The sequence below is a fragment of the Lepisma saccharinum genome, chromosome 2 (assembly GCF_977018435.1).
Source record: "Lepisma saccharinum chromosome 2, izLepSacc3.1, whole genome shotgun sequence".
NCBI classification, from domain to species: domain Eukaryota; kingdom Metazoa; phylum Arthropoda; class Insecta; order Zygentoma; family Lepismatidae; genus Lepisma; species Lepisma saccharinum.
The window spans coordinates 49,507,065-49,520,104 of record NC_139230.1 but is presented as its reverse complement, the minus strand read 5'-3'; the positions used below and the strand labels follow the sequence as shown (position 1 = coordinate 49,520,104).

Sequence of the window (13,040 nt, the reverse complement as noted above, 5' to 3'; positions counted from 1 at the left end):
ATAGTTTTGAGTGTAGAAAGTCTATAGTTTTCTAATGTCATTGCAAAATTGCGTCTGCCAGTCATAACAAACTGGGAAAATCTTCTACAGTCTAAGCGTCTGCTAAATGCCTTGGCTAAATGCTGCGAAATAGCTTCCGACCGAGGGAACAGCTTGCGTCAACCTGTTCCAACAGCCCCAAGACGCACGCAGCGGCAGGCGCAGGACAAGAAAGTGAATGTTGTGAGCGTAGGGTTTTGAATGTTGTATGATTGACCGGCTGAACTTTACAGAAAAGACAGCAAACACCTATCCTAACTGAATTAAAAACGAAATCTCACACAAAGCATTTTCAGACAAGTTACTACATTCCAGTGGCAAATTATTGTTGTTCTTGTTTGTTCCCGAGAAGGGAGTGTGAAGAAACAATTAGGGTTTTGTCACAATTCTACAAATCTAGTGGAAGTCATGAAAAGACTCTGCCATCTGAATGTAATTATTTCATTGAGGACGTTTGAATTACAAGAATGCTCTCTCAACTCTACAAAAAAAAAGTCAACTTAATAGAGAGATGAAACAGGTTTCGACAAAACATTTTTTCCTCTTATCACTCGTAAATTGCTTTTATTTATTTTTTCTTTGTTGCGCATCAACAATTTTGTTTTTAATGTTTTCTTTACATTATATCATATTTGCTTTAACATTGGTATTGTGATAATTTTAACGTGCTTCATGTATGTCACTCTGACAATTTGTAACATATGTATTGTATGTTTATTTGGTTCATTTCAACAAGGGTTGAATTTTACGTGGTTTACTGTATTATATTACAAGTATGGGAGGGGAGGGGGCAAGTGCAGGTCACCTGTTCCCCTGCCTGATTTAACACCGCACACCACCGATAAAAGCTTTTCTATTACAGATTGGATCAGAAGTATACAAACGATGGGAAAATAAAATCACAAAGCTTCAGTTCCTGGCAACCAATGGCCCTCTTGCTCTAAAGACTTTTACTGTGGCAGGAGAACAGTGTCTGCTTGTTCTTAATAAGTATGAATCCAGCACAATATTTTGGTGGACAGGTAATATAAATATTTTTAAAGAATACCATTCACCATAAAGGAACTGTGAAAGTCTCAATTTGAATCTCTTGGATCACTGTTACATTTTCAAAAACATAGTAGATGATGTGGAGCAAAGGATGAATCTATATTAGTTCATAAGATTCCTAATTTTGTAAAACATCTTTGAAAATTTAGATTACATCTTTATATTTTCAATATTAGACATTTTCTCTAGAAATCAGTTTTTAATGCAATTTTTCCCTGGAATTCCTTCTGTTCACATCACCTTCTTTTCACTTCTGTGAAGATCCTGGTCACGTTATTGTTGATTCATTGACTTTGTTTATTTTACTTCACATTTCTGCCACTTTTGGTTAATCATGAAGATGGGGTATGAGTGATGATATGATGAAATTGATGAAGGGACATCCACAAAGAGCATGCATGCCCAGGCTGGGATTGGAACCTGGGACTTCTGCTGTCATGGCACACTGCCACTTCACTGTGAGTGCTGGACCTAAAATGTGTGTCCTAAAAATTTAATACTTTTCTTCCATCTCGTATCAATTTTTATGTACTTTTGTAATACAAGTTTGTTTCGAAACACTTGTTAAAGGAATTAATACTTTATATGTACGTCCTCCTCCATGGCTGTGCTGCCTAAGGCACTGTGCTTTGGACTCGGACTGCAGGATGGCATGGTTTGAGTCTGCCTGGGTTCAGTCTCTGGGTTTTCAGCCTGTGTATAGAACCAGTGGCAACCCACAATCATGAGGAAATTGGGGAGCTACAAGCGAGTAGTGTAACCCAATCTCCCGAACTCTCCTATAATAGCTGAGGGTTCAACATGCCGACCCCAGGTCACCCCATTACTGGTTGAAGATCTCCACACCTCTAGGTAGGATTGTGGCATGTAGACTGGCAGTCTGGAGATAGGGCAAGGCCCTTTGAGGGCTGTTGAGCCATGGGTTATTATACATTTTATTTCTATTAAACTTTATTATATTTCAAATTATTTAAAACTTTTATTTTATTTGCAGGTGAAGAATTTCTGGGCTGGGAAACGTTAGCAGATCTCACAGGCAAATATGTTCTTCAAGCAGGCTACATTGATGGAGAGACAATTTTGCTTGCATCTAGTGAGGTAATAAAGTAAAAGTACAATCGGTGAAGAAAAAGAACAAAGTATTAATATATTTCCAAAATGACTTTCATTATTTCTTTGTCAATTAACTTTGCATATTTTTCTTTGAAAACAAATTTTCAAAACCAAATATACATATGCAGCAAGTAATGATGCAATCTTTTGTTATGACCAAATTAGATTATATAAGAAAGGGAAAATAGGGTAAAATTTGGGGCCTCATCTAAAGGGTGCTTCATTATATGGACAATCAATAACAACTTAAAGAACCAGGCCCAGATTATATGTATGGAGTCAAGGGGTTAACTTTGACCCCTTTTCCCACCAAATCTAAAAGTTCTTAATACTTTTAGGCCAAATTATTTCAGATAGTTGGTTATATTTTGTTGTGTTTGTACCACATTTCAAATATTTCATTTTTCCATTTTGTGTACCTTTCTGAAGCAATTTTATCCAGTGGAGGCACAGGGCTTAGCCCTCCACCCCCCACCCCAAGACTCCCTAAAATCCAGGTCTGTAAAGAACTGTAGGAGCACATTTAAATTTATACTCTTTTTTTTCTCTTTTTTTTATTGTAGAATTGCAATATTTACCATTTTCAAGGAGAAACTAACAACAAAAATTTTAAACACTGCAATACAAATGAAGACTGTGATGTTACATGGCCCACTTCTTTAGAGCCACAAAAATGTTGTAAGACTGTAGCCAGGAATATCAGTATTGCTAGAAGATTGTTGGCTCTACCACTCTGTTGCAATTATGCTGTGTGTGTGTGTGTGTGAACAACTGTTGTCGTGTAATATTAATACTTTAATATTTTGCTTCCAGAATTTGGTTACAATATACAGAATGTGGTCAGATGGCCTTTTTCACCGTGCCATTACAATTGGATTGGACATGGAAGAAATCTTCACATTAGATTTAAATGTCGTTAATGGTGATGTTATGCTTATAGCTATAACAAGAAGTGGTTCAGATCTCTACAGCAGTTTCCTTCAACTAATCTTACAAAAGCCTCAACCAGGTGAGCATTCGAAAATTTTAAATGTAAATGGGGTCACTCCAGACTTCATTTTATGTCACTCAACCTTAAAAAAAAAAGAGCTTTGAACAAAACATATTTTTAATAATTTCTTTAAAATGCAGATTTAAATTTGTACCTTGACAGAAAGAAAAGGCCAAATCCACTTTATGATCAGAACAGCTAATCGGGACTGGGCCTACAGTTTTTAAAGTGAGATTTTGACACCCATAACTTTTTTCAGAATCAAGAAGTTTTATACCTCATAAAAATAGCACCAAAGACTACTTTGCTAAATTACAGTTGCATTTGCGAAATCTTGAAAATTACTCACTAACTTGCTTCTCAGGTCTCAAGAGCTTAACACAAGTTTCATTAGCTTGTTACTTCTGAAAATTTGTTAGGTGGGCAAGTGCCCCCACCAAGTTATGCCTAATTAGTCTAGGACTCCATGAATACAAGACAATAGCCATTACCACTACTATATATCTAACGCCCATCATTGTGTACATAATTTCATGATCAATTGTTGATCAAGAGAATGAATTCAATATCGATTCTTCTGCACTTCAGTCATGATATTGGGTTGATGCATAAGTTCGTAGTTTTTTTCCCCCCATCATGGCAAAGGTTTTTTTTTCATACTCATTTGAGATTAACAAAAGACAAAAATTAATCAGTAATATATTTTCCTTTACTGTCTGTCTATCAATGCTAGGACAGTATTTCAATTCCACACGGGAAGAAATCAGCTGATTTGGTATTAAAGATGTCGCCAAGCCAAGTTGAAGAGCATTTTCATTACCAAAGGAGTTTCCTTGAAGATTGGTGGATTGGAAGCTGAAAAGTTGTAAATTTGAAGGTGCAAGATCAGGGAAGTAAGAAGCTTGTGGAATAACCTCCCAAACAAGTTCTCTGATAGCAACTTTTGTCATGTTACCAGAGTGTGGGCATGCATTATAGTGTTGGAGATGCACTTGATGCACTCTTCCTGGCCTATTTGCTGGTTTGTGTTGTTTTCCATGAAAGCATGTGGTATCCTGAACCTTACCCATGGAATGCACGATCGTTGAGAGGTCACATTTGCTAATTCTCTGCTTGACTGATGTGGATCATCTTTGATTAAGAGAGTTTAAACGGCCTTGATAAACGCCCGATGGTCTTTCTGAATGTGGATAATCACTCAAGCCAAAATTCGTTGCTCTCTTTGAAATGACAAAATAATTTTCTTTCCCTGCTTTAAGCTTTACTGTTAGCATTTCCCCATACAAAGCACAAATGCTTTCAGCAGCATCAGCTGCATTGCCTCCTCTGTTAAACCCAGACAGAAGAATGTCAGAAGTGTTCGCTTTTTTCCACTTGACACTTATTGTTCTTTAGCCCACAAATAACACTGTCTTCCTTCAAACCCGCAAAATTCAATGCATATTCACAAGCATAACAATGCCACTCCAATTGATGAACGTTAAACGATAAACTCCTAACACCGCAGTGTTGCCATACCAAACACAAACACTAAGAACTTATGCATCAACCCAATATTTTATAAGTGTGTTTAGCTTGCTGCAAAATTACAAATCTACCAACTTGGCAATGCATACTGAAACTGACAAATATTTCCAACAAAGGATACCACATTCAAACTTGCTCATGCGTTTCAATTTAGTTATGTTCAAAGATTTTGAATGTGTAACTTCATCACTAGATACAACAAGCTATGGCTGTAATTTTACATTTCTTAAATTTTTCACTGGCAACCAACAATCGAAAGGACTCACCATTTTAATACTCACTGCCTTCTTGTGTAGATGCACTTGCAAATTTTCAGAACCTATCCTTTGATCAACACAGCCTTCACCGCCAACAGCTTTATCAGATTTTGTTCATTTTGAAGGCAAATTCCCAATATTGCACTCGTAATGCTCACTTTTTCACTAACATTCTAGCTTCACAAAGAAATCTAGCTCATTGTTCTAAAAAAAGTACTTTAAAAAATGACTTTGTAAAGGGCTATCGCACTCACGTCAAAAAATTCATGTAGGCTATCTTAGTCATTGACGTCCGGTAGGTGGGTGCATGCCCCCCCTCTCCTGGAAAATTAATGTCCCCCTAAAAAGTATATATTTCACACATAATTTCATTTCACTCATAGTAATTTATGTTAATTATTAAAGGAACATGATCATTTCACACTGAAGCAGGGTTTTTTGAGGGGGCATCACTATTATGGGGAAGAAATGTCCCCTTTGACCTCCCTTATAAAAAAATTCCTGCGGACGTCCATGATATTAGTGTTCCACCCATACAAATACAGACATTATGTGGCAACAAGTTTGAGTCACGTGACAATTCATTTGCAACTTCCACATTCATTCCGGTGGCATTTTCCTGGCAAATTCTGTGGACAAAGAAAAGGGAAGAGGGGAGGTGGTCTTCAACCCTGGCCACTTGTTTGACAGTTCCAGGAATAGAGCAGCACTCGAGGACACATCGGTGTTAGTCAAATGGAGATTCCAGTTGTCCAACAGAAAATGTTGCAATTGAGTGGTGAAGTGAGGAAAAGTAACTAAATTTCCAATAATTTCTTGTTTCCCCCAAATATAATTTCCCCTCCAGGGATAAAATTTATCAAGCAGAGAGGGGGATTCCCCCCATCCCCCCTTACAAATACCACACTGAACTATAATATATTTTGGGTCTATCTAAGTAGTATACAATAAATCATGATTGCAGTCTAGATCTATCTATGTTTCAAGCATATTATGCAGTGTTTGGAAGTAACTAGTTACAAGTAACAGGTACTTTTTGAAGAAATGTAACTGTAACTAGTTACTTTTAAAATCAAACAACTGTAACAGTTACTTTTACAGTTACTTTAACACTAAATTGCTATTGTGATGTAAGTTACTGATAAGTTAGCTACTTTTCTTTCTCTTCGCCATTCATTTGTTGCCACACTTTCCTGTCACAGTTGGAAGCTGTGTTTGGCGATAGCCTCAAGGAATACCCTATTCCTGGAACTGCCCAAGTGCCAAGCATCAAGGTATCACCCCTGAAGTTATGGTCAAGGACAACTTCCCCTCATCCCTTTTCTCTGTCAATGGAATTTGCCAGAAAATAGTTTCACAGTGAGTGTGTTGTCATGGTGACTTGGATTCGGTCATCCACCGCAGAACGTTTATTTGCATGAATGAGTGGAACAATAATAGTATGTGGAAGATAGCCTACATCAGGCCCGTAGCCAGAATTTTATTTCAGGGGGGCTCATCCCTCATGAGCAACTGCCATCCGAAGGTGAAAAAGTGTGTGTGGGGGGAAGAAACCCTCAAAATGAGTTTCTCAGTATGTTACACATTATTATACAAGATGTTTAATCCTGGTGAGGAAGTAAAATTACCACTATACATTATTTAAATTAGATATTTGTAGGATTTCAGGGGGGGGGGGTTCAGCCCTTTAGCCCTCACCCTGGCTACCTGCCTGGTATACATGGACTTTTTTTGGGGGGAGCGCAGTAGTCCCTTACAAAATCATTTATTAAGAACTGTGTGATAATTGCACACTCATGTGGGAATCCAACTAAGAGGAAGAACCTAGCCATCACCCATGCTTGTTAATGTAATCTTCTGCAGGAGGACTGGAGGGTAAGTTTAGAATGTAATTCTTGGCTTCATTGCAAGTGTTCCTAAGTTTGATACCTGGTGGAGGCACATAGTCGTTCGGATCCCATTTCAAACTGTAAGTCCAGTCCCGATTAGCCATACTGTGCATAAAGTGGACTTACAACACCAACTCAATCAATCAATCAATCTTGGCTTCATTGATAATGCACAAGCACTTGAAATGTATTTATCTGTCACACACTATACATGCTTCAACCCCCCTCCCCCCTTTCCTGTGAAAATATAATTTCATAACATTTGTTCTTGAAAATTTAAACATATTTAATAAAACAGTAAATATGTAGCTTTCATTGTAGCAATGGTATGGCACTTGTTTATTTCATTCTCTGGACTCACAACGGGTAACAAAAATTGAACGAACTAACAAGAAATATTGAACCAAATAATTTTTTTCTCATGACACAAACAGGGCACATATAACTGAAAAAATCGCACTTAATTTGTAATTGTTAGATACTTTTGTGGAGGATGGGGAGGGGGAGGGGGGTTAGGTGACTGAACCCTTGTTTACTTGTGCCATTCAAGAAACTTACTTGCCTGAGAAGAGGGGTGGGGTTTCAGAGTTATATTATCATGAAATTTCAAGAAACCATTTTGTTATTGATTCCTTTATTGTTTACATGTGTGCAGATATAGCTACAAAAACTACCATCATTAGTAACAAATAAGAACCAATGATTGCGCACACACATTTTATAATTTACTAAAGCCCAGAAGAAAAATATTAATGTTGCATCAATGCTTGTTTTGTTTACATAAGTGCAGGTATGTAGTAACTATAATTATAAAAAATACAATCATTGTTATAGGCTTGAGTGTCATGTCTGAACACACCTCCTAAAGAAAGGTGGGAATGACAGGCCGACCAATGAAATTTTGCCTGTTATGTATGTTACATTTGTAACTTCACGAACCAAAGTTATACAGAAACATTGGAAACCAGAATACTGCACCAGGGACCCCGGGTTTGAATCTGGCCTGGCCATGAGTCTTCTTTGTGAGTGACCCTTCATCAATTTTATCATATCATCACTCATCATGATTAGCCAAAAGTGGCAGAAAAGCTACATAAAATAACCTAAATCAATCTCGTGTGTGTGTGTGTGTGTGTGTGGAGAGAGAGAGAGAGAGAGAGAGAGAGAGAGAGAGAGAGAGAGAGAGAGAGAGAGAGAGAGAGAGAGAGAGAGAGAATGAGAATGAGTGAGTTACGATATGTTAGGTGGTATAAAATCATTGTCATGCTATTTCCATACAGTTAGTAGAATTCCCCTCCCCCACTGCAAATTTCTAAAATACAATACTGATAATATAAATATATAAAGACTTATATTATGTATCTGATTATTGATTGTGTGTAAATTATGTGCAAGAAAATTTCCAACAAAGTAATTGTAAAAGTAACAGTTACTTTTTAAAATGAGTAACTGTAACTGTTACTTTTTTAAGCAAGTAACGTAGCTAGTTACTTTTAAAAGAGTAACTTTCCGAACACTGATATTATAGCATAATATTTTGTAATATAGGTATCCAAATATGCTAATTTTCCATGTATGTCTTCAAAACTTGACAGAAATATCATGTTTGTATCTTTCAGATGATCTTATTATGGAAATGGATCCACTCTTACAATGTATGATGACCCTAGAAAAGAAACTAATAGATCAAGAAAAATATCTAGAGTATTTCAAGGAGCAATGGGACAAAGTATTGCGTAAAACAGCAGATGTTGTATACGATGGAAACTTGCTTTCTAATTCTGTCATTTTCAAGCAAGCCAATATTGGTAACTTGAGAGTTCAGCCTTGTGGATCATCATTAAAATTGACTAATTTGCAACTTCAGGAAAAAATTGGAATTGCTATGGAAGAAGCAAACTTGGCTTCTCGGAGGCTTGAAAATCTTGTTTCAAAATCTTTCACTGACCAAATGGAAGGAGAGCTCATTGTGTCAGGTGATATGATAGTCAAAAGTGGTTCTGTGGATAAATTTACTTCTGCAAATGTGAATGGAAAACCTTTCCATCCAGATAATTTGCTGACCTATTCTGGAGAACAAGAAATAACTGGTACAGTCTCTCTTAAATCAGTAGTAGTGGACACATTGTTTGCGGAAAATATGAACGGAAAGTTACTGAAAGGTAAGTCGACAGAATCATCTATTAAAGGTGGTACAATAAATATCTCGACAATCTCCTTTTGTATTCATATCACATTATATGCAATATGAAAAGTTTATGCTTGTTGCGCATTTCCATGGCTAAGCTTTCAGAAATGTATTTAACTTGGAATCAAATATGCAAGCTTTGCCAATTATTCATTCCTTCTCATTGCTTCTACAATATCATTAAGTACAATGATTTGAAAGGATGCAAATTATGTTCCCTAAAGTGGTATATTTGGACAGGGGAATCTTCAGGAGAGGTAGAGGTGGGGTGCTAAGGCTTTATGTGTGTACTCTTTCCTGAATGTTAACACATTCCCACCCATCAACGACCATTGTAAAGTATGCGCTTGTATTTGCCTGTAAACGACTAAGGTTGTTTAGCTGTGGTGTCCAATTTTCAGTTCTTTTGGGGGGGGCGGGCATTTTCTCTCCCCATGTTGATTGGCAAACAAAAAGGGGTGCACCACACCACGTGGCTTTGGGGGGGGGACATCCGATGCTGTGCCTGAGAACATGTCCAGGGTGCCAAATTACCAAGGGGTCCAGGGGGCCTAACACGTTGGGATCTTTGAAGGACCAATGGGGTGTTATTGGTAAAGCACACCAGCAGGAAACCTGAAAGAGATCAGGTTCCTGTCCTCCGGGCTGATAAAGTTGATGAAAAGTGTCAATTGCAGCCTCCAGGGCGCTATTTTGAAAAACTCGAAAATTCAAGATAGTGGCAACATTTTCTTAAAGGTAAGTTTAAATGACCAGCCCAGGCATTTTCTGAATTCAAATACCCCCTCTCAGAGCTGGACATGAATGTGTAAAAAAAGATATGTATATAAAAAGTGACACAATTACAATTGACAAGTTAAACTGGCCATATTGTCTCATGAAAATTTTGTACATTCCACTGGCTTTTAGGAGTAAAAAAATAATAAATTAAGGAAAAATGGAAACCAGTCTGTATCCCATTTTTCTCCACTTTTACTATAGAAACACATCAAATTGATTTAGGAATATTTAAAAATGAGTCTACTGTCCTCAGGAGAGGTAGGGGTGGGGATGCACAGTCTTGCATATGTCTTAAGGTGTTCATAATTCTAATCATAGAAAAATAGTACTTTTTGAAATACCCAAGATTTGATAAATTTCTTTAAAATCATTTTTTTGTCTGTCTGAGTACCAGAGTTTATGTGCTCATATGAGTGTTCCTTTTACTTCTTACAAGTTCTTTTGTTTTCTAATAAGAAATTTCATTGGCTGTTGCAGATCTACTGCTAGCAGAGGCAGAGACCCAAACAGTATCGGGAGTTTATGATATCTCTGAACTTAATGCAGAAAATATGGATTTTTCTGCAGAACCAATGATAAACAATATAGATCTGAGACTGGTTGCAAATAAATCTACCACTACAATAAATGGGTATAAGGAAGTTGAAGCATTTGATGTTATAGGTAACCTAACAGTGGAAAATATTAACAAGGTAGGAATAGATGCTGCTCAAAAGATGTTAAGAACCTAATAGTAATTCACTGGAATACTTTTATACTGTATACTCCAATATTTGCATATGTACTGTTATCTATTTGCATTTTCTGTTTCATAAAATTGGTATCTTTCACTTAGCAGGTTTTTTTTTTTTTTTTAAAGCTGTATATTCATATTGCTACAATACATGGTGTGAAGTGTTCTTGTTTTTGCATTGGTCTGTTCTGCCAATGGATTATTTTCAAAGGTCTATTTATTGCCTTCAATATAATTTATAAGTCATGGTGTTTGGGATGGAAATGGTATCCAGTCATTGCATAGTTTAACTCAACCTGGCATGAGCACAGATTTCTAACACTTGCCAAGTTGGCAGCACTGGGGATGAGGAATGCCCACCAGCCAAGTATAAAGAATGTGGTAACACAATACCACCTCCATCCCAGACACCATAACCTGCCAAAACTAAGGTAGTGGGCATTTAAAATTCATCTGCCAAGAGAAAATAGGAACATGAAACTCTCTCCATGTGATGTTAATCAAATTACCATTACATTTTGGTGTTGTATTTATCCTATGACTTTAATACAGCTTTTCCCAATTTATCACATGTTCATGTACTATGATTAATCTCAAATTTAAGCTAGAACATAACATTAATTTGAAAGTTAACTTGTATTTGTACCTTCACTGCAATAGTAACAATTTCTTCTGCTTATATAGTATTTTTTTAAAACAAACCATAGAATAAACCCAGCAAACTCTAAATATGCATTTCTGAAATAAATTTCTCTTCAGGTTGACTTTTCATCATGGTTGAAAACTGTGGTGAGAATGGATTCAGGAAATTACAAAGTGGAAGGCTTAGAAGTTGAAGCTGCTGTTACAATTAAAGATTTTAATGTTGGAACATTAAATGATATTAAGTGGGATGACTGGTCATCTTCATTATTTCTGTTAGGACGGGACCATGTAATTAATGGTAAGTTGAGTGTTAGATTCTTAAAGACTTAAATTTCATGGCAAATTTTTTATCATATATCATACATAAGCACACAGGAAAGAAAAATATATTTGTTAAAGTAAAAATTGTCATTAATATTAAGTCTGATTTTACTTACATCAGTGAGTTGAGATGTAGAAAAACATTTTGAAGATCGCATATTATCTTCATCAAGTTTATTTCATATCACTTCATGGAGAAAGTCCAAAAGAAACAACCACCAGAATCATTGTCAATAGCACACAAAGAAGTCACTGTTAAAAATCACCACTGGCTAAGTAAAAAATCTAAAGATAAGGAATGAGCATTCCAGCCTCAGAAGCACAACTGGCTGTAGGAAACTCATCATAAATCAATCCTTGGCAGTGATAAAATTTTACCAGTTCCTCACTGTGGGAAATCCTTGGTATCTCCTCCACATAGTTAATATTTGCACTTTGTTCATGTTTGAAAGTAAAGTTACATATAATAATAAGTAAGTTAACTTCTTGAGTAGTTCTTCTGTACATTACAACAGTAATGAACAAAATTATGATTTGCTAAAAAAAATATAAATAACTTGATTCTTCATGTATGGATTTGTTGTGAGCAAATGCTTTGCATCACCTGATTTTTTCAAGTATGAGACACATTCAAAGTTTAAGATAACCTAAAGTAACTTTAAAAGTAAAATAGTAAGTTATATTTCAGAAAGAGTAACTGTAATGGTTACTTTTTGAGGAAAGTAAACTAATTTCGTTACTTTTCAAAAAGTAACTCCAAAAACTGCACTTTAATTTGGTGTATTGTCCTGTTGAAATAACATGATACACAGTATCTAATGAAAACGGTGCTTTAATGCAAATGTTAATACTGTGGTATGAAAAGATTTCACGATGCTGCTTCTGATTTATCTCAATATGCACCTACATCAGTTTTAGAAATGCAATTTACACTTTGCATACATGTAAAAATTTACTGTTAAGATAAATAGCAAATTCACAATACTGAGCACAGCAGCAACCAATGGAAGGTCATATGTAGAATAAAAATAATCTACTTAATTTTAATCAGCTACCATGTCTATATGCATGAATTTATTTAACATAGGTCTTCAAATTATTTCCCAATTTTGAAAGAGAAATGGAGTTATTGCTACATGAAAATTTTGAAGTAATATTCAGCAATACATGCCATTTTTAAGCTTTTCTCTGAATATTTTAAAAAAAGAAAACACATTATGCTCTCCAGTAAATGTTTATAACAATTTCTTTGCTTCCAGGTTCACTTAGTTTTACTTCTCCGGTGACTGCTACCAATCTGAACATTCACAAAACCTTAAATGATATTCCTGTGAATGATTTGATGACGACAAACACAGATCAAAATATATCTTCCTCAATTAATATCCACAGTATCAGTGCTCCAAATATTCATTCAGATTACATTAACAATGTGGATTTCAATGTCGATGTGGCAAGAACATTAGGATTCAATTTCATAAAAGGTAACTATGATGGCTTGTGTGTT

The 13,040-nt window shown here is 36.0% G+C and overlaps 1 protein-coding gene across 1 annotated transcript in view; it reads left to right on the top strand.

Annotated features, from left to right (window-relative positions):
- fs(1)M3 (female sterile (1) M3) overlaps window positions 1-13,040 on the top strand; it is a 111,997-nt gene that overhangs the window by 34,581 nt on the left and 64,376 nt on the right. The window contains exons 6-12 of the mRNA XM_083117343.1: window positions 902-1,061; window positions 2,084-2,187; window positions 3,016-3,211; window positions 8,486-9,028; window positions 10,312-10,526; window positions 11,327-11,510; window positions 12,793-13,017. Coding sequence (XP_082973469.1) covers window positions 902-1,061; window positions 2,084-2,187; window positions 3,016-3,211; window positions 8,486-9,028; window positions 10,312-10,526; window positions 11,327-11,510; window positions 12,793-13,017 — 1,627 coding nt within the window. The remainder of the gene's footprint in view (window positions 1-901; window positions 1,062-2,083; window positions 2,188-3,015; window positions 3,212-8,485; window positions 9,029-10,311; window positions 10,527-11,326; window positions 11,511-12,792; window positions 13,018-13,040) is intronic.